We start from the raw sequence: 26,809 nt of genomic DNA on the forward strand, positions 1-26,809 counted from the left end.
TACTCACAAAGGAGAAGCCATGACTTATTCTACTTGTACCTTTGGGCCAAAGCTGATTTATAATTTGTGTAGGTGTAGAACTCTGTCTTGAGTAGGGTCTAAGAAAGTGAAATTATTTGGCTTTCACAAGTAAATTTCTAATTTTTCCCTCAAGGAGCTAGCTTAGCCCGTGACTTTAATACACTCACATGTAACATAGAGATTTACTTTCACAACCAGTTTTAGGATAAAATGGATACATAGAAGCCTCATGGGGAAGGTGAGACTTGTTTTAACCTGCTGAAAATTAACAGTACCAGCGCAAGACTCGAGAATCTAGATGGTTAAGATTTGCTTGACAGGTTGCTGTTACAAAATTTCTAGTAATATTGTTTGTGGAGCATAAACAGTAAATGCCAGAAAGCTATCCTCCTTGAAAAGCCTAATTTTTACGCAACTGTCAATGCAGCAATTACTTTGTCTTTTTTTTTTTTTTTAAAGGTGAAGGAACATGTTCTAGGTATTTTTTTAAGGAAAATTTTGAAACCTGTTTAAAACTTTTTTCTTAAAAAGAGATTTTTTTTTTTTTTTGTCAAAATGTTTTCAGATCCTGAGAAAAACCAATGAAACGGAAACCATATGATTCTGAGGCCAGGTTTTTTAGAGGCGCCGTCAGCACTGAATTCAGGCGTTCTTGCTGTGCTCAGCAGACCCGGCCCAGCAATCAAAGCCATTTGATTCTAAAGCTGATACTTCTATAACCAGGCAGGTTCCAGCACATTGTGAACCCTGAAAAAGCATAATTACAAACAAAGAATGACAAGAAGCACACGTTGACTTAATATAGCTCGCTTCTTTCAAAGAGCGCACAGCTTTTCACACACACGCTCTCACCTGTCCTTAGAAACCCGCGATTAGCAGGGGAGGGGGCGGCTGCCACCCCTGTGTTACAGCACAGGCCACCAAGAGGCTCGGTGGCTGGGCCAAGGCCACACGTTGTCACCGGCTCACAGTGACGCCTCTATGAAACGCATCGAATTGATTGATCACGTATTTTTGAAGACTGACTCCGTATGAGAGCTGAAGTTTTTCAGAAAAACAAAGACCTGGACTTTGACCTTGAAGGGTCCATAACCTAGGCAGGGCTGGTGTTATGGCTCAGCAGAGATGATCAGACTTAGGGGAGATGATCATCATCACTCTGCTCAAGAAATTGCCACGCTAGCTTTTTCTCATGCCGAGAATAATCGCTAGTCTTCTCCAGAAATCACCAAGAACCCTCAAAGGTGTGCAGAATGGGAGCGAGGTCCTTTACGTGTCTATTATTTTTCAATTGCTGTGTAAGGAATTACCACAAACTTAATGACATAAAGCAGTATGAATTCATTATGTCACAGTTTCTGTGGGTCAGGAGTCCAGGTACAGTTTCGCTGGGTCCTCTGCTCAGGGCCTCACAAGACTGAAATCAAGGTGTCAGTCAGGAAAGCAGTTCCCATCTGGGACTCAGGGTTCTCTTCTGGGCTCATGTGGTTGTTGGCGGAATTGGTTTTCTTTTTCTTTTTTTTTTTTTTAACTGGAGTTTAATTGCTTTACAATGTTGTGTTGGTTTCTGCTGTACAGTGAAGTGAATCAGCTATGTGTATGCCTATATCCCCTCCCTCTTGAACCTCCCCCCACCCCACCCCCATCCCACCCATCTAGGTTGTCACAGAGCACTGAGCTTCCTGTGCTTTATAGCTTGTTCCTACTAGCTATTTTACGCATGGTAGTGAACATATGTCCATCCTAATCTCCCAACTTGTCCCACCCTTCCCTTCCCCCCCCATGTCCACATGTCCATTCTCTACTTCTGCATCTCTATTCCTGCCCTGGAAATAGGTTCATCTGTACCATTTTTCTAGATTCCACATATATGTGTTAATATACGATATTTGTTTTTCTCTTTCTGGCTTACTTCACTCTGTATGACAGACTCTAGGTCCATCCACATCTCTACAAATGACCCAGTTTTGTTCCTTTTTATGGCTGAGTAATATTCCTTAGACATTTCACTGAAGAAGACATAGAAATGGCCAAGAGGCATGTGAAAAGATGCTCAACATCACTAATTATTAGAGAAATACAAATCAAAACTACAATGATGTATCACCTCACACTGGTCAGAATGGCCATCATCAAAAAATCTACAAATGATAAATGCTGGAGAGGGTGTGGAGAAAAGGGAACCCTTTTGCACTGTTGGTGGGAATGTAAATTGATACAGCTATTGTGGAGAACAGTATGGAGGTTCCTTAAAAAACTAAAAATAGAATTACCATACGATCCAGCAATCCCACTACTGGGCATATACCCTGAGAAAACCATAATTCAAAAAGAGTCATGTACCACAATGTTCATTGCAGCTCTATTTACAAGAGCCAGGACATGGAAACAACCTAAATGTCCAACAACAGATGAATGGATAAAGAAGATATGGTACAAATATACAGTGGAATATTACTCAGCCATAAAAAGGAATTGGTTTTCTTGGGGTGGTACAACTGTGGTTCCCATTTTCTTACTGGCTGTTGACTGGGAATTGTATTCAGTTCCTAGAGGCCACCCACAATCCCTTGCTGCGTGGCCCGCATAGACTGTACACAGCTTAGCTGTTTGCTTTCTTCCAGGGCAGCTAGATCCTGTCTCTCTGACACTTCACCTTCCTTTAGAGGTTCACCTGATTAGGCCAGGCCCACCCAAGATACTTTTCCTTTTGATTAACTCAAAGTCAACTAATCAATAACCTGATCCTGGAAGGAGTATCCCATCATATTCACAGGGCCTGCCTGCACTCAGGGGGAGGAGATTATAAAGGGCCCACACAGAAGGGCTCAAGAATCTTGGGGACCATTTTAGAAACCTGCATTCTGCAGTGCCCTACCTGTGTCAGTGCTTGTCCGCCTTACTGTGTTTGCTGCCTTGGCCTGCTGTGTCAAGCAGCCCCAGTCTCCAAAATGTGCCTCCATTAATATGCCTTTAGAAAGAGAACAATATTTTATAAGAGGAACTAATCACTAATGGTAGGTAGTGTTTCAGACAATGTAACGAGCACTTGCTTTCATATTGTCGGTACTTAGCAGAGTGTCTGGCACTTAGGAGTCCTCAGTTTCTGTTTCTCAAGCAACGAATGCATGGATGATTAAATGAGAAATATTTTGGGCATCCTCATCAGATTACATCCCATAAAAATAAATGCCTACCCCTCCATGTGCAAGGCTGAGTCCTCCTTTTAGTTTATAGCACTATTTCCGCCCCCCCCCCCACCCCGGTTTAAAAGTAATGCCTGCTTATTATAAAAACACTTGGAAATGTGTCTTCTTTCTATGGTTTTATTTTTTATATTTAACTTCTTAATCCATCTGGAACTAATTTCCCAATATTATGTATAAAATAGTCTACCCCCTACCCATTTAATCTGTGATGCATATATACACACACACACACACACACACACAAGTTCTTATGTATAATAAGGTCTATTTCTGAGCTAGCTGTTCTGTTTCATTGATCTGCCCACCCACTTTGTGTGCCAGTATCACCGAGTTACTTACTGGAATTTTATAATATGTTTTAGGATCTGGTAGGGCAGATGTTGCCTCGCTATTTGTCCTTCAGCCCCCCTGTCCACCAGTTCATTAAGTACGGGTCTATCTTGCTGCCCACTCTAGCGCCTTAGAGAGCAAAGCATTCTTTGGAAAAGTCTGGACATGGAACCAGATCTAGGTTCATATTCTACCTTTGCATCTTCCTAGGCCAGCACCTCTGAGTCTCAGGGAAATGTAAACTTGCAATAATAATGCTTATGGTAGAAACTTTCTGTGAGAATTAACTGGGGAAACTTCTAAGAATTACCCAGTGCGTAGTAGATGGTCAATGCCTACTAACCAGAGTAGAGGAGTGACTCTGAAGGTCCATGCACCCATGCTTCTGTCCCTTTATCCTTACCAGCAGGCACTGCAACACTTTTGAAAGCATCTTGTACAAATGCTGAGGCTCAGATCTGTCAGACTCAGGCCAGCTTTTAGGCTGGGAGTAACCAGGATTAAGAATTGGCCCCAGCCTCTGGGCAGCCTCTTCAGGGTTTGCACTGGTCCAAGGGAAGTTTGTTGAACTGGAGCCATTCCTGAGTGACCCAGGGTCCTGGGGAATGGGAGTGAGTCAAATGCTGAAGCCCACTTTACCTGGCCTTATAGAAGTCTGGAAGTGCCAGTGAATTGACACCCCTTGCTTCATCACAGGAAGCTCATCTCTGGACTTTGGCAGCCAGAGAAAGGCCTCAAAGCCACAAATTACACGTGTTGGGGATTGGAAGTCATTCTAGCACAGACCGAGGTGGTACTGGTGAGGGGAGATGGGTGAGACTCTGACAGCATGTGCTAGACATTGAAGATTGAAGAAATGAATTCGATTGCAAGAACCCCCGCAGTACTGAGTCAGCCAGGAGTCTTGAAGGCCAAAGTCTTACTCCCTTCCTGGCACTTTCCCTCCAACTCAGAGAGGGCAGGGCAAGAATGCACTCATTCATTTCTTCAAGAAGCATCTCTGAAGGCTGTGTGCTCTCAGGAACTAGGGTAGGGGGGATACACAGCCCTGCCCTCAGAGAGCTTCCATACTACGCAGTGAGGAGAAAGAGCACAACGGCCATCCTTGTGTTCACGGATCTGTTCTCTGATGATGGTGATTTCCCACTGTAACTCTATCCCTGCATGGCCTTTTGTAAAGGAGCAGATCGATGTTCAAAGCAGGAAGTCCAAAGCTTGACTATTATCTAGTCAAGCCTCTTTCTTTTCTCTTCTTTTTTTTAAAAAAGATATAGTATAATCCTACATTTGTTTTTTTTAAATTGAAGTATAGTTGATTTACAATGTTGTGTTACTTTCAGGTGTACAGCACTGTGATTCAGTTATTTATATATTAAGGTATTTTTATTTATAAAGTGTATATATATATATACTTTTTCAGATTCGTTTCCCTTATAGGTTATTACAAAATATTGAGTACAGTTCCCTGTGCTATACAGTAGGTCCTTGTTGATTATCTGTTTTACATAGAGTAGTGTGTATATGTTAATCCCAAACTCCTAATTTATACCTCCCCTACTCTCTTTTCACAACCATAAGTTTGTTGTCTATGTCTGCAGGTCTATTTCTGTTTTGTAAATAAATTCATTTGTATTTGTTTTTTTTAGCTTCCACATATAAGCGATATCATATTTGTCTTTCTCTGTCTGACTTACTTCACTTAGTATGATAATCTCTAGGTCCATCCATGTTGCTGCTAATGGCATTATTTCATTCTTTTTTATGGCTGAGTAATAGTCCATTGTGTGTGTGTGTGTGTGTGTGTGTGTATCACATCTTCCTTATCCATTCATCTGTCAATGGATACTTAGGTTGCTTCCATGTCTTGGCAATTGTAAATAGTGCTGCTGTGAACATTGGGATGCATCTATCTTTTCAAATTATGGTTGTCTCTGGATATATGCCCAGCAATAGGATTGCTGGATCATATGGTAGCTCTATTTTTAGTAGTATTAGGAACCTCCATACTGTTCTCCATAGTAAGCATCTTTATTTTCCATAAGGGATAACTAAACTCAGAGAAGGGAAGTAATTTGCCCAAGTTCACCCAGCTTCATAACAGTGATGGGACTTCACTATTCTGCCCACAATTCACCATCAGAAAAAGGGGGCTGCTTTACATCAAGCCTCTAGAAGCTGCACACAATCTATGAGGCTATTATTGAAACATAGTGAACATTTTTGAGAGAGGAAGACAAGCGGATGGTGTTGAGTCTACACAGGAAACAAGGAAGCAACACAGTATAAAGGTTAGAGTTGGACCCCCTGCGGTCAAAATTCTGGTTTCTTCACTTGAAATCTGCGTGAAATTAAGCAACTTTCCTCCTATCTCTAAACCTCATCTTCTCGCTGGCAAAGTTACAGTGGTGTTTCCTGTTGGAATGTTTTAAGAATTAAATGAAATATACATCAACACGTAGCTCAATGCCTAGAAGGAAGATGTGTTACTAAGATAAAGGATTTCTAGAATGGGCCCTGCCCAGGGAGATTCGATGCTCTCAGGCGCATGAGGTCAGACCAGGGTGTGCAACTGACATCCTCGTGTTGTACTTTTCCAGTTCCAGGAGCCTTGGTGGAGCGGCACAGAGCGAGAGAGTGTGGCGAGAGAATGAAGACACCAACCGCCTGGGAGAAGCATGAGGTGGCAGTGCGGCGCTCGGTTTAGAGGGCTTCGGCCGGAGGCGGCGGCCCCATGGGCAGCTCTGCTGGCACTGGCGCTCCCCGGTTGGGTGCTGGCTGTCTCGGCCACGGCGGCCGCTTTGGTACCCGAGCATCATGCCTCCGCGGCCGGCCAGCCGCCCCTGGACTGGCTGCTCACAGATCGGGGCCCGTTCCACCGCGCGCAGGAGTACACCGACTTCGTGGAGCGCTACCGCCAGGGTTTTACCACCAGATACAGGATCTACAGGTGAGTGGGGCGTCCCACTGAAGCCAGCCTGGGTCTGTGCAGGGCGCCAACCGCCAAGCCAGCTGGCAGGCCGCAGACTGCACTAGGAGAGAGCCGGAGAAGCAGCAGGCAGGGAGAATAAGCTTGCCATGTTGGTTTTTAAAAAAAGAGAGAAGAAAACACATACAAGCTGGAAAACCTGCTGATGCCTCCTGGGGAACTTAGCAAAAGGGTTTCTATTTATAGGTTGTGCTGCTTATAAATTGAGGACAAATCAGGCGGCATGGATTCAGCATGCGGCCTGAGCTGCTGCAGGAGGTCAGAGTCGAATGCTGGGGCCGGGTTTTAAATAATGGGTGAGATACTTTTATGAGATGTAATTACCTCGATATGCAAATGAAGGAAGGGCAGCTCCAGTGCCTGCCTTAGAGGTGGGGGGGAGCTCTGCAGGGGCAGGGATGGGCCTGCCCTCAGCCTTGTCAAACACCACAGCCTCAGTTGGCCTTGTGCAAGGAAATGGGCTGCATCGTCCCTGCCCCTCGGCCTGTCCTCAGGAACATCAGAGCTGAATGTCAAACATGTGACCTGTCTGACCCATCCGACAAGGGATGAACCAGGTGCAAATTCCTGGCTGCTGGACCAGCACTTCAAAAGCACGAGGCTCCTCAAAATCCTCACCTCAGGTGACCCAGAGACCCTCAGGGCTCCCTTGAGTGCATCCCTGAATTCAACTTTCTCCTTCCTCCCTCTGCTCAGTCTCTGCCTTAGTGTCACCCCCTTTTCCTCCTCACCTTGACCATAGTCTTCAGACAAACCTGGGAACTTGGCTAGAATTTTTTTCTTTTATTAAAGATATTTATTTTCCGATTACAGATTCATTTCTAATGAAAGAGAGAGAGAGAGGGAAAATATGAAAAAGCACAAAGAGAAACAGAGCCAGAAAATCACCTATTCTTTTGCCAGCTAGAGGTTGCTATTGGTAACCTTGGGCATGTGCATTCCTAGTCATATGAACATACTAAAGGTTTTGGCCCTCTTGCTGGATCTAGCACTTTACATGCCTTAGGTACATGAACTCATTTAATCCTTCTAATAGCCCTCTTTTGGAAGAACAATTATCTCCCCTTTTTACAGATGAAGAAATTGAGGTCCAGAGAAGTTAAGGAACTTGGCGAGGGACACACAGCTAGTAAATGGTGAAGCTAGGATTAGCTCCCAAGTAGCAGTCAGACTCCAAAGTCTGGGTTCTTAAATTATATTTAAAGAAACTATATTTTTCTGTTTCTAAGAGGCTTCTTTTTTTCTTTACTTCTGCAACATCATGCAGTCTGTTTAGGTTAGTACGGAGTCTCAGAAATAAGGTTTTAAGGTATTGAGCACTGGGAGAGTCCCAAATGGTAAGTGCAGCCATGTACAGGGGACATTTTCCTGGTACACGATTCCCACATGCAGATGCAGACAAAGGGGAAGATGAGGTATTTGAGGGGCTGGTGCTTCATGGGTGCAGAGGTCCGTAGAAACAAAAGCCATTTCTCCTCCAATCTGGTATTAGAAGGGATTGCAGTTCATACTCCCTGGTTCAGCGGCTCTGGTCCTTGTCATCCTCCAAAGACTGTAGTGGAAATTCACACAGGGCCACTGAGGCAGAGAGCGGCCAGCCCGGGCTGGGAGTGGCTGAGCTGACACCTGCTCCGGTAAAAGAGGTTAACTTGACTCTCAGTAAATATATAAGAAATTAGACCTGTGTCCCCCACGAATTTTCTGTAAGGTAAATTCAGGGCGATGCTTCTCTTTATCAAAGAATTTCTTTTTCCATCCCTCCAAAAAAAAAAAAAGAAAAAAAGGGAAAAGAGAAAATCCACCCTAGAATGTGTTTAAGCAGCGAATCCCTCCAGTTCAGGAAAACAAGATTTAATTCACCTCAGACTTCTCCGTTTATCCCAAATCTTTCAAAAGCACTGTTAGCACAAAAAATTTTTTTTAAAGTATGTTGGAACTGAAATGTCAGGCTGGGAATCCTAATACCACCATTCACTTCAAAGGGCTATAGGAACTAGAAGGAGTAAAGCACCAGTTTCCTTCACCCCTCCACAGATTTCTCTTGTCATCAGGCCCCAGCGCCAAGGCTGGTGACCACTGAATGCCGGAGCAGCAGCTCAGAGCCGGCCCACGGGGAATGTCTGGAATCACTTCTGCACCATCAACCATTCTGTCAGTCCGCAATGGTTTTTTGATCATTTAATGTGACAGGCTCTTACACTGTGCCATTGTGTTTCTCTGGGGTCGGTTATTGCACATGAACCTGTACCTGGGGAAACAGTAACCAGTCATTCTGACAGGAATGCAGCGTTGCGATTTGCAACCCCACGGCGGGGCAAGGGGAGAATGGTCACACACGGCCGCTCCAGGAGCATTCTGGGAGTCCTGCCTTTAGCTATTCAGCAAAATGGTGGATCCATGGGTACTTGTTGTAGGGCTCTATATTATCCCCAAGGGAACTCACTCTTATCCCTCTCCCTTTTGTCTCTAGTGGTAATTCCTTCTAGCAAATTCAAGACCTTGCTTACTGTGACTAGAGCAGGTCACAGAAAACTGGTCTAGTCATCCCGAATGACTAGAAGGGCATTTTTTCCAGAAGGGCAGAGGGAGAAAGAGCTTACAGAGAATATCAGAAATGCTCCGTGGTGAAATTTTGTGTCTCGAACAGGATTAGTCTTTTATTCAATTCTTTAAGAAAGCTTTTGGTACATGGAGATCATATGGTATCCATATGTGCTTTCCATGTAAGAAGGGAGGTGAGCTGTGGTGGGGGAAGAATAAGACTTTCCAATGGGGCTAGAATATTCGGTGCAGAATTACATGAAGCTCTCTTACACAGCAGAAGAGAGACCCTTCTTCTCTTCTAGCTGTGTGTGGACATATTATAGCAATTACACAACCAGGTTCCAACATTAAGCTCTGAACCCCACCTATTCTTATTTGGAAATCAGAGTGTGCTCTCTGTTGGAGTAGATGACAGGTTGGTCTAGAATAGCTCTGGCCTCTCTAACCATGGGTCCCCAGAGATTGTTGCTCTCTCCATAAGTTTGTATTCTCGTAGGCATAGATGCTTCAGAGCGAAGGTTCTGGAGCCAGATGACCTGGACTCTAATCCTGGGGCCGCAGCTTACTAGCTGTATAATGTTGGGTTAATTATTAAATTTCTTTGTTCCCCAATTTCCTTATTTGTAAAATTAGGACAATAATAGTGCCCACCTAATGGATTGATGTGAAAATTAAATGAGTTAATTGATGTAAAACACTTAGAACGGTGCTTAATAAATATTACCTATTATTAGAATATCCTCAACAAATATTAACCAATGCAAAAATTATAATGAGATGAGAGCCATGGGTACTATCTTCATGATAACATCTGCTAATGGCTTAGCATTTGACAACTTATATTAGAAGGAAAAAAATTGTTCTCTTGCTTTCTTTTTTAAAGCATATTAACCTTAATTCCTCAATCTCTCTCTCTGCTGGGAGAGAAACTCAACTGGAGAATGAATGCATGTTTTCTGGGGCACACTCTTACTGGTCTTATGGACTGCCAGAAAGAGCTGGATCATTTCCAGCATGTTTTAGAGTCACCACAGGGAATGATCTTTCTCCTATAAAGTCAGGGGTGGCCAACTGAGCAGACCTTCCTTAAGATGTCCTACAGAAGCTGGGCACTGGTCACTGCCAGCTCCCTGGTCCCAGGGGTAACTTGAACAATCTCAGGATGGCACCATTACGAGAAGAGAGACAATATACGTTCTTGTTAAAACTTCCTAAATAACAGGATGGCCTTGGCCATCTCACCCAATTTTTGGCAAGCTTTTAAATTCCATTAGCCGACCTCTCAGCATATTCTCAAGCCCTATCAGACCAAGATCTGAGCAATCAGTCCACTTTTCAGATACTGTCTCTTAATAGGCTAGTGGTAAGAGCTGGAAGAGCAGAGATCCTGTCTCGGATTCCATTTGTGACCCCAAACGGCCTGCCTTTGCTCCACTCTATAGCCCCCAGTACAATAAACCCTTAAGTGATCAACCTCTCACAGCAGCCCTGTGAGGCAGATGGGGGTTTTTAGGGTTCAAGGCGGTGAGATGGACTTGTTCAAGGTCAGAGAGGTAGCCAGTCACAGCCAGAAATAGCACTCAGAGCTCCTGACTTGAAGTCTCCTGCTCATTACTCTAGACCACGCCACTTCCCTTTGACTGGTAAGTGCATCTTCATCATAACACGCAACCTAATCAGGCACCTAAATTGAGCTGATGCAAATGTAAATATGGTTTCTCAAAACACTCTAGCAGTAATGTTCCATTCTCTCTTTGCTACAAATCAAAGTTATGAGCAGTCTGGTTTTATTTTTTTTAATTTCTTTTTGTATTAAAGCTTTAATAGAGAGGTAATCGTGGGATTGGAAAAAATCCAAGCCACTATGATGAAACACTTAAAACTCGGAAAGAATAAATTAAAATTAAGAGATAAACTTAGAGATCATATAGAACAATGAGTATAATATGGTGGTTGGGAGAAAAGCAAGGCCAGGTATAATTCCAAATTATTGACCTTAGTCACTAATACCTCCATTTCTATTATCTGCCTCTCTTTTAGAAAAGAAGGGTCTAGGGATATGTTAGAAGTCTTTTAGGAGGAAAAAAAAACAAACCAAAAAATAAGTAGATATCTTCATATTATATATGATCATATTCTGATCATGATTTTCTGATCATATTCTGGGCAAAGTTTGCAAATTTTGAGAACCAAAGTAGAACATAGCTTAAAACCAAGAGGTTGGAGTCGTACCCAAAGGTAGGCAATGTTGAAGCAGGAATGTGTTTTAGCAGGTGCATCTGGAGACATACAATAGGGCAGGCTGGGGTAGAATCAGATGACGTGCCGAATGAGGGCCGTTAAGGCAAAAGAATCTTTCTACAGGCACCAGAGCAAATACCCTAAGAAAAGATAATCTGTTTCTAATTCAACAGGATGAAAAATAAGGTTTGGCAATAGCTTACGTGTGAAAGAAGTGAGAAATGGGCAAAACCGAATAATTTATCCATACTGCTCCAAGTGTGGTCTGTGGACCAGCAGCGTTGGCATTACCTGAGAGCTTGTAAAAAACGACAGAACCTCAAGTCTCACCCTGACCTACAAAATCAGAATCTGCATTTTAACAGGAGCCCCACATGAACAGTATGACATTAAAGCTTGATTATACTAAGTGCTTGGGAGGTGGAAGGAGAGCAGGAATAACCAGGGTGGAGAAGGACAGAAGGCTTAATGGTAAGGCAGCATCCCCCATGATGCACTTGAGGTCGTGAGAATATTTACAGGAGATGTTACAAATGAAATAGAACAGTAATCATGGGAGGTTAAATTTAGGAATTATTAGTGCCAAGGCACATGAACTCATAAGATCCAGCAGCTGGGAGAAAAGTTTAAAAGCAGAAAAGGCTGGAGGGCCTAGAACCAGACTATGGGTGCCTCCTGGGAGATGGAGAGGTGAGGAAGCAGAGAGCAGCTGTGCAAGCAATCACAGAAGGAACTCCAGAGCTGATTTATCATCTGGACCACGTCTCAGGGACTGACAAATACTGATTTGAATAAACAGTGAACCCTGGGAGAGGCACCGTCTCCAATTAAGAGATCACAATCCACATAAATAAACGGCAACCAAAGGCAACCTCAGTCTGCCTGGGTAAATCCCAGTGATTTCCTAGGTGTTCCTTACAGCTACGGAGGTACAGAAAGTTTGTGTTATTACACAGCTGCAGGGCACCATAAGGGAAGCCGTGGTTCTCAGGTGGATGGGACAGGCAGGGGAGAAGGTGAGCTCTGCCGGAGAAACGACCATCACCCGAGCAAACTGGGTGATCTCTGCCCTTCTCACTGGGTTTATATTTTGACAAGGGAGTTTGTTGGAATAGAAGGCGAGAAAGGAACAGTACACAAACTAGAGCAAAACAAATCAGAGCGAAATCAGAGGCAATGTGGAGCAATGAGCCTGTAGTCTGGTCACAGGTACTATTTCTCAGTCCACAGAGATAAGGAGGTGGCAGAGGGACAGAACGAAACATCTAGAGTTTGCTTTCCTCAAGAGTTCAGTGCTGGCTAAATGTATAGCCGACTAGCTGACATAAACTATCTAATCTAGGCTGTAGACCCAGCAAAAGGCCTTTATTCAAGGAATTTTATTCCAGAAGTGTCTGGATGATGAGCCCCAAAAGGGTGTCTGGGCCCTTGAATTGGGCCTTGCAGATCCTCATCCTCGTGCAGCATCCTGCCTGCATCTTAACGTGGAAACATCCGCACCAGTGCAGCCGACCTATGCGAATGAGGACGTGTGCTGCTCACTTCGAGGAAGGAGAAAGAGCACATAAACATGCAATGACGATTCAAGAGCGTAGGAAGAGCAATACTCATTCAATCCGTTGTATTGAAGGCCGACTCTGTGTTCATGCTTCTGCAAGATTCTGCTAATAAACCATGAATGGGGAGGACACAGTTCTTGATCTGGTGGAACTCACAGACAAGTATATTTGGAGAAAGTGCTAGGTCGCTCTGCACAGAGAGGTCAAGGAAGGCCAGAATAAAAGGGGATGCGTTAGCCAGACTCTGATGGCTGAGTGGGAGATCTCCAAGTGGAGAGCTTGGGGAACGGTGCTGCGGACACAGGAGCAGTATAACCAAAGTTGTGGGAGTGCCAGGTGTGCTTTAGAAACTGAGCAGCCAGTCCCATGCATCCAGTGTAAATGCCAAGAAGCATGTGAATGTCCCTCCTCCACCTGCTCTGCCCCACTGTGTTGTTTCTGCCGTATCTTGTCACTCCAAAATGCCAAAAGGGTCTCCTAGACACTGATTTCTTCCAAGGTGCAATTTTAAAAGCCTCTCACCTGGAGGGCATGTCATTTTCCTGTACTGGCAGTGAGTAAAATGAAGTGAGAGTAATTGCACATCTGGAGAAGGTAGGACCAAAGGCAATTCCTTGCATTTCTACCTTGGAAAAATGGAGTGTGAATATGCACCTGGTGAGAAAATGGTAAGCAGTGCTTTGAGGGTCTTATAAAGCCACTAGTTCAACTGAAAATCCAGCATCACTTAGGCTTAAAAAATTGAATTTAGAGTAAACTTCCCACACCATGTGTTTGCTTTCTTGGTCCTCTCGCAAGTATTTATGGAGCATCTACTTTGTGCAAAGCACTATTCTGGGCACTGTTGAAGGCTACAAAAGATAGAGAAAACAGGGTTCTACTGATTTCCAGGAGTTCAGCTGTCCAGTTTGAGTGACAGCACACATAAACGGAAAAAACACATTGGAATGTAGCATCTCAGGCTCTGGGAGAAGATATTTAGCACATTCTCAGTGATTGATGGATAGATTTGGTCCATGGATGCCATATCAGAATGAATTCTCAGGATGTCAGTCCCACGTTCCCCCAGGACAAAATGACTCTTGCCCCAAATTTTCCTGTGTGTTCTAGGACTATTTCCAGGTCATCCACCTGGCTTGAAATAGGATTGCAAAGATGGTCTGTGAAGAGAAAATGTAAAAATAAAAACATGCAAGAAAAGCAGGGAAAATCCAGGAAGGCCAAGGGGAGAAAGCTAGTTCAGTTTTGTTTTCAGATGAGATTTAGTAGAGAGATCTTGAGTCAGTCAGGCAGAGAAAAAGAGGATTAATATTTGCTTTGAGAAATAATTAATTTTATTCATAAATGAATTGCTACTTAGAGACATGTATATGTAGAAAGGAGTGAGGTAAGCTTCATCTAGAAACCGTCACGACACAGATGCAGGCAGAAAGGGACACTGGCTAGCCGCGTGGTCTTTTCATTTTTTTTCTCCTCAAGAGAACAGCTTCTTCTGGGTCAGGGATTCTCAATTTTTTTCTCTATTCAGCTTCTGCCACATTTATCCCACCTCAGGGCTTTCCACATCTCCCACAAGGAAAGTATTTCAGTCCACATTGCTTAGAACAGTGAGTGGCATGTGGTGGGACATTTATTCAGTCAGCGTATGTTTATTATCTCTGTGTGCTGGCCACTCCCCAAGTGCTGGGGACACAGCTGTGAATGAGACACGGCCCAGGCCTCAGGGAGCTCTGCCCTCAAGGAAGACAGACCCCTGGGAGCAAGCGGTTGGAAGTGGGCTGAGGTCTGTGCAGCAGACCAAAGCGCTCTGTGTGAGTTTGGTTCCCATGCCAATCATCCATCTTCTCCTCCAGGATTAGAAACAGGTGAATGTGCTCGCAGAGCTGCTCAAAGCAAGTGGAACAGATTTATGACCATAGAGCTGGGCTGGAGATGAAGATTTGGACCTGAGTCTGAGACAAAGATTTCTATCCCCACAATCTATCCCTGACTCAAATTAAAGACAACTGGAGCCTTCTGGTCTTTCGGACTGATTTGCCCAATCCTATATGAAGCCACTGAAAAAGGCATCACTGGATACTGTGGATGGGCTGGGCAGGTGGCCTCAAATGGAGCTCCACGAACTGAACAGGAGGAAACCTTCAGAGGGCCTGTTGACTGGAGGGCGTGGATGTCCAAGAGACAAAAGCTTTTTGTGAGCAGGGATCTCAAGGCATTGACTGCACAGTATTGAAGTGTGGACCACAGGGCAGCAGGCTCTCACCAATTTCCCCAGTTTCTTTATGGGATGAAAGGAGTAAGGGGGTAAAGACAACAGACTCTTTTGGGAGGGCAAATGCATAACTTAGAAGAAAGCAAAGCATTCCTCTATGTTGTGACATATTAATAACAATAATAAATAATAGTGACTATACATATGGAGTATTCACAATATACCCAACATCTTACTAAGTGCATAATAATATTATACATATATGCTAAAATTATTGTTATGAGAAATGTACAAGGGAGATGCTCTTTGTATACATGTTGTACAGATGAAGACACTGAGTTTTAGAGGGTGTCGCACAACTGGTAAGAGGAAGAGCCAGCACTCAACCCATACAATAGCAGATCTGACCATTAAATGATTATTATTGAATCAAATACATAATCTGAGCCTGGGATTCTTAATGCTCCAAGAGAAATGGTGCCTCCACTTGTAAACACCTGTGCTCTCTGCCCCTCCTACTCTTCCTTCTGGCATTCTAGCAGACCTTTGGGATGGAGAAGATGGGTCTCGGGGCTAGAAGGTGTCTCATCCCACTCAAAGACCCTGTAGTTCTCTGTTTCCACCAGAGTTCTCCATCTGCACTTGGGCTCTGGGGAACCCTTTGTGGGAAGAAGCTACAGATGAACCTTCCTGAAGCAGGTCACCCGCAGAGAATTTTGTATGTGTTGGCTTTGCACTGCCAGTGTATTTCTATAAGGGTGCAGTGTAAATCGAATTTCTGTAAATCAAATCCTCTGCTGGAGGGACACTTAATGCTATTTCCAAAATGCAGTATCTTATTTTTTGCCTGGCAATGGCTTATAAAATTCAGTGCAAAGTCAATCTCTAGCCCCTGACTTGAGGATCAGGTAGTACTGATTTATAAAACACAGACATCCACTTGGAAATATCTTATATTTCAAGAAATATTTTAATACAACAAGAAGAAACCTTTGGTGATGCAAATAACCTCTGCTTATTGGGCTACTTCGCAAATTTGGAGTTTCATATAACGACAAGATTGGTACGTGCTCTGGGTCACTCCTGCTTACCCTTTGCATCCACAGCATATCATGGAATCAGATGAAGCAGTGAAAGAGACCTAGAGGCTGGGACTCCCAAGTCAGCTTTAGGATTTGTAGGTATAGGGTGGACAGATTAGGGCTGTTGTACTCGGGCCATGGCTTAGAGAGGATGCAAGAATCTGGCACAGCTCCCTCTGCCTGCTGTGTTTTCCCCTCTGCACCTGTTTAATGCTCCCTGGTTCTGCCACCACACCAGGCTCTCCCCTGAGCCCAGAAATGTGCCTCTTTCTCCCTCTCCCTGCAAAGAACAAGCAAGCTCTGGACGTCAGAATGAACAAGAAGTCTCACTGGCCAGGCAGGAGGCCCTGGTGGGAGAAAAATGAGGTAGCCAGACCGAGTGCTGCCCCAAGCCCTTCATTACTGGCCTTGGTGCCTGGGAGAATTCTCGTTTTTCTTGTGTGCCGGGAGAGTCTGTGCCTCACCTGAGGACACGCTAGTGATGGAGGAGGAAGAGGAAGGAAGACTCTTTGGGGAGCGAGTTCTCCTGGATCCACAGAGGCATGTAAACACCTAATGATCCCTCGACAGGGGTCACATAGTTGGTTTACTAGTAACAGAGGTAAACTTCAGCGCAGTGAGCCAGGCTTTGCTTAGCTGCGTTCTGTTTATGTTCTAAAGTGTGAGTCTGATAAAGACCACGTGGAGAGGAAGGGAGGCTATGCAAGTCCTTGAATGCCAGCCTTGGCCATCTGGAAATTCATGCTCAAGTGGGACTTGATATAAGAAATGTGGCTCTAGAGGCTGATAATACATTCTTTTACCTTCTGTTACCACTAAGTAGGGCAATATCCATTCTGGTGCCTGTAGGCCAGGAGACTAAATCAGAGAACACCAGATTTAGTGGTTAGCCTGGAATAAGAGGCCAGAGCTGCAAAAACAGTGTCTCAGGATGCAGGGAAGCCTGGGGACATGGGATGGCAGAACAGAACCAAGGTGCTCGGATCTGTGAATTAGAAGGAAACTTTATTTTTTTATAAATTTATTTTATTTATTTATTTTTGGCTGCGTTGGGTCTTTGTTGCTACATGCGGGCTTTTCTCTAGTTTCAGCGAGCGGGGGCTACTCTTCGTTGTGGAGCACCGGCTTCTCATTGTGGTGGCTTCTCTTGTTGTGGAGCATGGACTGTAGGTACATGGGCTTCAGTAGTTGTGGCTCACGGGCTCTAGAGCGCAGGCTCAGTAGTTGTGGTGCACGGGCTTAGTTGTTCTGCAGCATGTGGGATCTTCCCGGACCAGGGCTCGAACCCGTGTCCCCTGCATTGGCAGGCAGACTCCCAACCACTGCGCCACCAGGGAAACCCCTATTTTTATTTTTTATTGAAGTATAGTTCATTATATTATAGTTCAATATATATATATATATTCTTTTTCAGATTCTTTTCCGTATGGCTTATTACAAGATATTTAATATTGTTCCCTGTGCTATATAGTAGCTCCTTGTTGTTTATGTATTTTATATATAGTAGTGTGTATATGTTAATCCCAGACTCCTAATTTATACCTCCCGCCCACCTTTCCCCTTTGGTAAACATATGTTTTCTATTTCTGCAAGTCTGTTTCTGTTTTGTATATAAGTTCATCTGTATCATTTTTTAGATTCTACATAGAAGTGATATCATATTATATTTGTCTTTCTTTGACTTACTTCACTTAGTATGATAATCTCTAGGTCCATCCATGTTGCTGCAAATGGCATTATTTCATTCTTTTTTATGGCTGAGTAATATTCCATTGTATGTATATGTGTGTGTGTGTATATATATATATATATATATATATATATACACCACATCTTTTTTATCCATTCATCAGTTGATGGACACATAGGTTGCTTCCATGTCTTGGCTATTGTAAATAGTGCTGCTATGAACATTGGGGTGCATGTATCTTTTTGAGTTAGAGTTTTCTCTGGATATATGCCCAGGAGTGGGATTGGTGGATCATATGGCAGTTCTGTTTTTAGTTTTTTAAGGAACCTCCCTACTGTTTTCCATAGTGGCTGCACCAATTTACATTCCCACCAACAGCATAGAAGGGTTCCAGAAGGAAACTTTAAAATCAGTTATTTCCTACCCATGGCAGACAACCACTCTACAAATCCCCAAGAAGGTGCCTTGGCTTGGGCAGATCCAGTTCTGCGTGTTCTCTGAAGCCAACTTCCATTCAGCAGCCCAAAACACTCTACAGATCTTTATGAAATTGAATCTCAGTATTTCCTTCCATAATTCCACTTATTGGTCCTGACTCTGCTTTCTCCTATTTCTCTAGAATAAGTGTAAATTCCTCTTCTTTGCAAAAAGGTCTTCAGATATTTGAAGACAGTTATTCTTAGACACAGTAACACACTGTGACTTCCCTCCAGATGTTCTTTTCTCTCTCTTTCCCCTCTCACAGTCTCTCTCTCAGACTGTCCTTGTTTCTTTTTTCCCAACTCTCTCTTTTCCATCTTTGATCTTCATGAAATCATTCAGAACCAAGACTCCTATCCAGTCACTCTGTCATCACCCAGAGCCTCAGAGTTCTCCTGGGTCCTGGTAAACAAAGAAAGGGATAATAAATAAGAAATTGATGTTGACATAAGGTTTTCTTCCTGAACCAATTCTGGCTCCTGGAGAGCTTGCTTGCTTGCTTGCTTGCTTGCTCACCTTTCAAAATCCTCAAGAATTTTGTCACAGATCAGTATCAGTTCACCATCCTGGAGTTTCTCAGACCAGGCATTTTCCTCTCCACAGATTTCTTTAACTTCTTGCATTCTGTGCAGTTCTTGAAAATTAGTGATGGTAGTTCAAGGTCATGGGCTCACCTCAGAATATGTGGTGACTCTGCTTGGGACCTGAAGCATCAATTTTACAAGAAAAGTGGGAAATATGTTCTGGGTTTATCATGAGAGCATATAGGTTTTTCATTCAAGTGAAATGTAGACAAAAAATCCTAAATATTTTCTCAGCTTCTCAAAGAATTGCACCTCCCACTTGATTTGATTTTTTTCACCTAGACTTAGTTTGTGGTAAAATCATAGCCAGAACTGCACTCATCCTGTTTTCTACTACACTTATTATGTCTCCTATATTCTTTCCTGTGCTTCCTACCATGACCGGCCACCACTGTAACTCGTGCTTTTTCCCCATCTTCCATTTGACTTATGTGGCTTCCATCTCAGAACTGCCTTTCAAAGCCAGCCTCTTCTCTCTTGTCTTGGCTTCATCGTTTACCACTTGGCCTTTACGCTCTTCTCCAATTCAACCTGCCTAAAATCCTCTGTTGGTCCCTCTGTGCCCAAAGGATAAAATCCAAATGTGTTTTCTTAGCATGAGAGTCTCTTCTAAATCCATCCATTTACTATTTCAACAAATATTCCATGAATACTGACCTTGTGCCACTGATTATGCCCCATCATTTCTTCCTGCTTATGTTCCAGTCTCAGTGAACATTTCCAGATTTTCCTAGACACAGAGCCTTCCTTAGATCCCACGTGTCTTTCCATGTCCCATTCCATTTTCCTGCAAAGCTCTTTCCATTTTCTCTACCATCTGAGCTCCGACTCACCTTTCATACCCGTTTAAATATCACCTCTCTATAGCTTCTTCTTTGGCTCCACAAGCAAGTTAGTTATTCCTACTTCTGCTTCCCCATCAGTCTGTTCATATTTCTGCTTTAGAAATTATTTTGTGCATTTAATTATTTATTTATTTGCCTATCTCTATTTGCTCTTCACTTGGCTCTGAGCTCTTCCAGGCAAAAATGTCTGCCACATGTAAAGATATAATAAAAGAATGAAGTCACTCTTTAAGAGTAGGGTGTTCTGGGACTGAATTAGATGAAGCAGAGAGCAAGTGGGTGAGGTTCCAGCCTCTGCAATCATACTCTGTTGGCTTATTTATTTATTTTTAAAAGTAAGTTTATTTATTTATTTTTGGCTGCGTTGGGTCTTTGTTGCTGTGCTGGGTCTTTGTTGCTGCGCGCGGGCTTTCTCTAGTTGCGGCGAGCAGGGTCTTCGTTGCAGAGTGGGCTTCTCATTGCGGTGGCTTCTCTTGCTGCGGAGCATGGGCTCTAGGTGCACAGGCTTCAGTAGTTGTGGTGGGTGGGCTCAGTAGTTGTGGCTCGCAGGCTCTAGAGCGCAGGCTCAGTAGTTGTGGCGCATGGGCTTAGTTGCTCTGCGGCATGTGGGATCTTCCTGGACCAGGGATTGAACCCGTGTCCCATGCATTGGCAGGTGGATTCTTAACTACTGCGCCACCAGGGAAGTCCCCTCTGTGGGTTTAAATGGAAGTTCTGCTACTTCCAGCTGTGTGATCTTGTACAAGTTATTTCTCATCAGTCAAATGGGTAGAATAATAGGAATTTCTTTATAGGCTTATTTGGTGATAACTAAAAAATAAATTTAGTTCATTTCAAGATAGGTGCTTATTCTTGTGAGAGATCTCCTGAGAATAAATATGGAAAACAATAGAGTGGAAAATCTTGAGGAAGGAAGAGAAAATGAAGAGAGATTAATTGAGAAAGATGGAACAAAGAAGGGGAAGCCTTACTTTATCAAACTCTTTCTACTGCAATCTTCATGCATTAATCAAATTTATCACTTAAAATCTACATATTGTTCTCCCTAACTGTAGCCTGAGTTAATCTATTCATTGATTTTATAGTTATAGATAGTCCCAGATAAATCCCTAACTGTGACAGGTGCTTTCCCTGTAGAACACAGCTCATACACCGTAATCCCATAACGTTAAAGTCAAGGCCTCAAGACCAACACCATTTCCATCTAGACTCACAAAGCAAGGAAGAGAGACCCTATATGGGAATGTTACTGAACTGGGCAGATATGGGAGCATGGATGTTTGACCACATAGGCAATAAAATCAGATAATTGAAAGGGACCTTTATCCAGATAGGCAGTAATGTCAAGAGTGAAGATTATTTGCCCAGGCTGCAATGTGAGATTGACATGATCAAGGTGGAATTAGTCAGAGTAGGCTAACTGCTGGAACAAACAGTTCCCAAATCTCAGTGACTTAATACAAGTTTATTTTTTTGCTTATGTCCAGTGCAATTTGTGGTAGGGTTAAAAGGAGATTGCCTCATGAAATCACTCAGAAACAAGACCCCTTCTATCTATCCAGTCACTCTGTCACCTCCTAGGTCCTCAGAGTTCCCCTCTGGGTCCTGGTAAACAAGGAAAGAGAGCATGAAAGATTTTATGGGAAGTCTTATGGGCTAGGCCTGGGTTCACATTAAACCAGCCAAAACTCAGTCATGTGGCTACACTTAAATGCAGAGGAAGCTGGGAAAAACTATCCATCTGTGAGCCCAGGAGGAAAATGAAATCCCTTAGAGAACAATTTTCCAGTCTCTGCCACAAGTGAGGGAATGCAAGAAAAAGGGGAAATGCAAAGCCTTAAATTCAAGTTCAAAATGCCGACTTCACAAATATAGGGTATAGGAGTCATGGATTAGCTGTGGAAAAAAAATATCTGGGGTTGGAAAAATGTGGGGGGGTCTGGTTCACCATGAGATTACTGTCAGCCAAGAATATTTTTCTCTCAAAAAAGGAATGCAATATTCAGGTGTATTAATAAAGGAAATAGGTATAGTAGAAAGATCACAGACTATCTTCACTTTTGGTTGGTTATGTGTCCTTGACTAAGATACTTAAATTATCTCAGTCTGAGCTTGCTCAGCCATAAAATGAGACTTAAGCTTGTGGAGGGTATCAGTGTATCAGTTAATTATTGCCACAATTATGGATATAAAAGTATCCCCAAAACTCAGTAGTTTAAAACAATAATCAGTTTTCTCACTCAGCATCTGTAGGTTGCTTGAGTTAGCTATGCTTCAGGTTGTGGGTCTGCACAGAGGCCATTAGGTCTTTACTCCAATGATGCTTATTATGGGTCTCAGGCTGAAAGGGCAGCATCTTACAGCTTCATGGAAGGAGCCGTTCTCATGGTGAGGGCAGGGATGCGAGAGAGAGAGTGGAGACATGCCCTTTGGGGCCCAGAATTGGCACCTGTCACTTCTGTCCATGTTCCTTTGTCCAAAGCAATGCCACATAGCTAAGCCCAGTATCAATGGGGGAGGGAAATAAGCTCCATTCATATGAGTGAGTGATACTGCAAAGTTACATGTCAAAGGGCATTCTAATACAGGCAAGAATGAGGATTCTACCCCACTGACATTTGCAAGATTGTGGTGATGACTGAAAAATATGTAAAGCATCCAGTCCCATGACTGGCAACATAAGGACTCAGTAAATTGACACTATGATGATACTTATGATGATACTGATGTGTTCAGATATTGTATCCTAGTGTACTCTTGGTGGCTCAGAACACATCTACTGGATTGTGTTTAATTTTGGTTGTCATCTTCAAAAAGAAATACGTTGACAAACTAGATTGCCAGCAGAGAAAGTTAAAGCATAAGGGCCTAGAGATCTGGGAACTATATTGAAGGAACTAAAAATAGTTAATCTAAAGAAGAGTAGCCCATATAAAAAGTAAATACACCCAAATACCAGAAGGGCTATCTCATTGCAAGAGGAATAAACTTGTAGAATAATGGGAGGAACTGCCAGTCAGGGGGAATTCTCTTGGGGTTGAGTAGATAATGGGAAGCCCATGGATGTTTGCTGGGGAGAAGCCTGGCATGGTCTGTCAGCTTGCTAGGCAAAGACAAGCACAACGGGAGGTGAAGAGTAGTGAACAAAGCGATTTTCTCCACAGTTAAAAAGAAGAGCTGTGGGGAGCAGGTTGGGAGGTCAGGACAGAACGGGGGTTTCTGTGCCTCAGAAAACACAGGTCTTAACTCCCTTTTCAGTTCCTTCTGGCCGCATAGATTCACTGGCCCTTCATTTCAATGTGTCTGCTGTACATCCTGTTGACTCTACAAACACACCACTCTCAACACCCTCTCCAAGCCCCTGAGCCTGTCGGGCAGTATGAGATTCGCCAAAGAGTGATCTCTTCCTCCTCCTCTAAGCTTGAGTCTCCCCTCCCCATTTCTCCCAATCAACCTTAATTAAACTGTGTGAAAGCTACAGCTTGATTTTAATTAGAGCAAAATTGGGAAGATTAGAATGAAATTGGCCAATCATTGTTTACGGGCAGTTGTTTGAGAACACAGCAGGCTGCTAAATTACCTCCGTGCCAGGCTTCTTGAATTCTTCCAGTGAGTGGACCGGGGCACTGGGGCATGGGGGGAGGGCTGGCCTACTTTCTCCTCTTGTGCCTCCTGGAGTTGCAGGGGCCGAGATATTATTTACCCAAATGCTCCTGGATCGAAGCCTTTCTGCCTGGGGGTTTCTCCCAGCCACAGTGGTAAACGAGGCAAAAGAATTTCCAGGGAAGTATGACAAAGGTGTACAGTGGTCTTTGAACTTGAGCACAGGTCATAGACAAAGGCAGAAAATCATTTGTGGCGTGGTGTGGGTTCTCATCAAACTCTACCACTGATCAACTGAGACTTGGTCCCTTTTTTCAGTTTCTCCATCTCTTCATTTGTTAACTTCTAGAAGGTTCATACTTGAGTAGTAATAACTCCACTTCCTCTTTCTTGAGGTCCTTGCATTGATAAAATTGTTGAGCTTGTGTAAAAATTGCAATTATTTTTTAAAAAACTAAAGGAAAGCTTTACACCAATATAAGAGATTATGGTTTAATTCTAATTTCTTTTTACAGCTCAGATTAATCATGTCTTATTCATTATAGCAGTAAAGACTCTAATAGGCAAGTACATTATAGTAATCTCTGGTTGAGATGGAAATCTCCTGATGAGGTGCTGTATCTAGAAATACTGCCTTCTGTACAGGAGGCAAAGCATGATATATCCCTCAGCTCTAAAATTTCTAGCTCAAGAACATGAAACCATCTTAGCTGTGTCACTGAGGTAAACAACTGGCATCCCTCAATGTATATGTTGGCTTTGGCTATTCTCCTTCATGTGAATTTTCTAAGGCAAATATAAGCCCTATGAAAAAGAAAACACAGTACTGTCTTAGCTTGATGGATGGAGTTCTATGAAGAGAGCACTAGCCCTGGATGCAAGGTATATTGTTAGAAAGATGAAGAAAGAGAAGGTGCCTTTCCTAGAACACTTTAGGGAAATCAGCAGTCCAACTCTCAGTGTTTATTGAGACTCCTGCATCAAATTGGCGAGTGAAGCTAGTTGGGCAAAACCAACTCTCCAGGAGAAAGGTGGGCTCTGAGAACAAAGACATTTGTATTTATCTAGTACTGGTTGGTATGGGAGAAATTTGCCAATGGTCATTGGTTGACAGTTCACATAGACAAAGTCAAGTCACAGTAAAAATGACAAGAAACCTATTTTTGTCCTTGGCCTAAGGCCAATCCATCTTTTTGGCTCCAAAATTCTTAAATATTTTATTTAATGACCTGTCCTGTGTCTCCCTTCATTTTTCAAGGAAAATCAGTCATATTTTTTTTCTTACAAGTATGGTTCATATCAGAACAACCTTTTAGAGGATGGTAGCTCAGTCCCTTTCAGCACTAAGGGTTGGAGGAGGGTACCTCCAAAAGAGAGGTTGTTGGAAATACATCAGGAGACTAGAGAAAGGCGACATTCCCGACCACAACAGTCCACTCCTTCTGCCATTGTGTTTAAAGGGGGCCTGGAGCTGGGCATCCTGGGCTCAGTGGTGGCCTTAAGACTTCTCCCCAGCCTCTCAGGTAGTACCAGAACCTCTTCTAGAACGGCTGCCTGAGTGAGCAGGTGATGATTGGTTTTCTCTGCTGGAGACAGCGTTGAATCCTTCCCTGGTAAACCCAGGCTGGATTCTAACTCAAGGGGAACAAATGGGCTCTGAGCACTCAGGGGCACGCTGACACTGGAACAGGATGGTGCAAGCCTGCAGGGGTGCCACAGCAGAGCACGGTGGGTCAAGCTGCATACTCAGGATACAGGAAATGTGATTCTTCCAAATGGCAACCATATTGGTGGTCTCGGAAATGGGCCTAAATGTGCTTCCCACACAGAGAGGGAAAGACATGTCTATTGGAAAGTTGGTAAAAATAATCTGGCTGTAAGCACAAGGTCTCAGTGCAACCACCCATACTGTAGGTTGCAGTGCTCATTACTACTGGGTTTCAGCCTCACTGAGGTATAGTTTTGTTTTTGTTTTTAAACTATGGATTTTTGTTTTTTTAATTTTTAAAAATTTTTAATGGAGTATAGTTGATTCATAATGTTGTGTTAGTTTCAGGTGTACAGCAAAGTGAATCAGTTATACATATACATATATTCACTCTTTTTTAGAGTCTTTGCCCATATAGGTCATTACAGAGTATTGAGTAGAGTTCCCTGTGCTATACAGTAGGTCCTTATTAGTTATCTATTTTATATATAGTAGTGTGTATATGTCAATCCCAGTCTTCCATTTTATCCCTCTCCCCACTACCCCTTGGTAACCATAAGTTTGTTTTCTACATCTGTAACTCTATTTCTGATTAAACTATGGATTTTTAAAAAAATACTCTCCTCCTTAAGGTTTCATAGGGAGGGAAGCTTCATGGGTCATGACTCTTCAAGGAGGCTGGATCAATGTTCTCAGTTTACAAGCCTGAAAAGTGGTTCTTCAGCATGTGGCTGCTGGAAACCGCACCTGGATGGAAGCCCCCGGCTGTGCTCTTTCTGTCTTTCATGGCTGAGAGCGCAGGACTCTGCAGGGGGGACCCTCAGTGGCAGTTTTTGTTGACCTCGTGTATGGTGGAGGAACACGGTGCTGCAGGGGGTTTGGTGACCTTAGAGTCAGTAGCTGCTACGTGGAGGCATTCCTTTTCATTTACATCTTTCAAATTGGGAACACCTTGTAGCCATTTAGTATTATAATCGGAGACCCTTTTGCTTCAGTTCCAGAGCTGGCCTGGTCCCCAAGCCCAGCTGAAGCTCCCGTTGCCTGAGGCTTGGCATGGGGCTTGGTTCCGCCTTCCTGTCACAGGCCCCTTTGGATTCCGGAAAATCCCTAAACTCACGTGCAACCAGAAGCATCCTGTGTTGGCAACTGGACTGTCAGTGTTTAGCAGTCTGGGACAGAGATAACTACGATCACTTCAGAATACAGATAGAGATTTTTTGTTACGTATACAATATTCTCGGTGTCGGTGTGTACGCTCGCTCCTAATAACACACGGGATTTTACCCTCCAATCTGGATTGTACCTTTCCTAAACTTTGTTTTGATTATTAATAATTTTATGGGTATGTTAATCCTTTGACAAAAATATTTGTGATTCACTCTAGGCTAATCTAAAATGCAATAGAAAGTGGCCTAAACTTCTGTTAATTGTAGCCCTTAACTGAAGCAACGTTTTGAAGAGCTTCAGTTAACGGCAGGCAGAGTCCACATTGGAGAGCTCTGGTCACCCTTGGTTTAACCTGTGAGCTCTTTATGTAGTGACCTCTGTTGCTTTAAGGGCCCTTTCCATATGGCCTTCCCTAGTGCTTAAAATGTTTGCTTTCTCATACTGTTGACTGTGAAACAAACACAGTGGGAGAAGATTTTAGGAGAAATGGCTAAATTGAAATGGAAATTTACTTGATGTCTTAATTGAAACAAAGATGATGGCTTAAT

General features: G+C 43.3%; 1 protein-coding gene across 1 annotated transcript in view; it reads left to right on the forward strand.

Moving 5' to 3' along the window:
- BRINP2 (BMP/retinoic acid inducible neural specific 2) overlaps positions 1 to 26,809 on the forward strand; it is a 117,020-nt gene that overhangs the window by 59,074 nt on the left and 31,137 nt on the right. The window contains exon 2 of the mRNA XM_036864793.1: positions 6,158 to 6,507. Within this exon, the coding sequence (XP_036720688.1) occupies positions 6,236 to 6,507 (272 nt within the window). The 5' untranslated portion in view covers positions 6,158 to 6,235. The remainder of the gene's footprint in view (positions 1 to 6,157; positions 6,508 to 26,809) is intronic.

This window comes from Balaenoptera musculus, chromosome 1 (genome assembly GCF_009873245.2).
Source record: "Balaenoptera musculus isolate JJ_BM4_2016_0621 chromosome 1, mBalMus1.pri.v3, whole genome shotgun sequence".
NCBI lineage: Eukaryota > Metazoa > Chordata > Mammalia > Artiodactyla > Balaenopteridae > Balaenoptera > Balaenoptera musculus.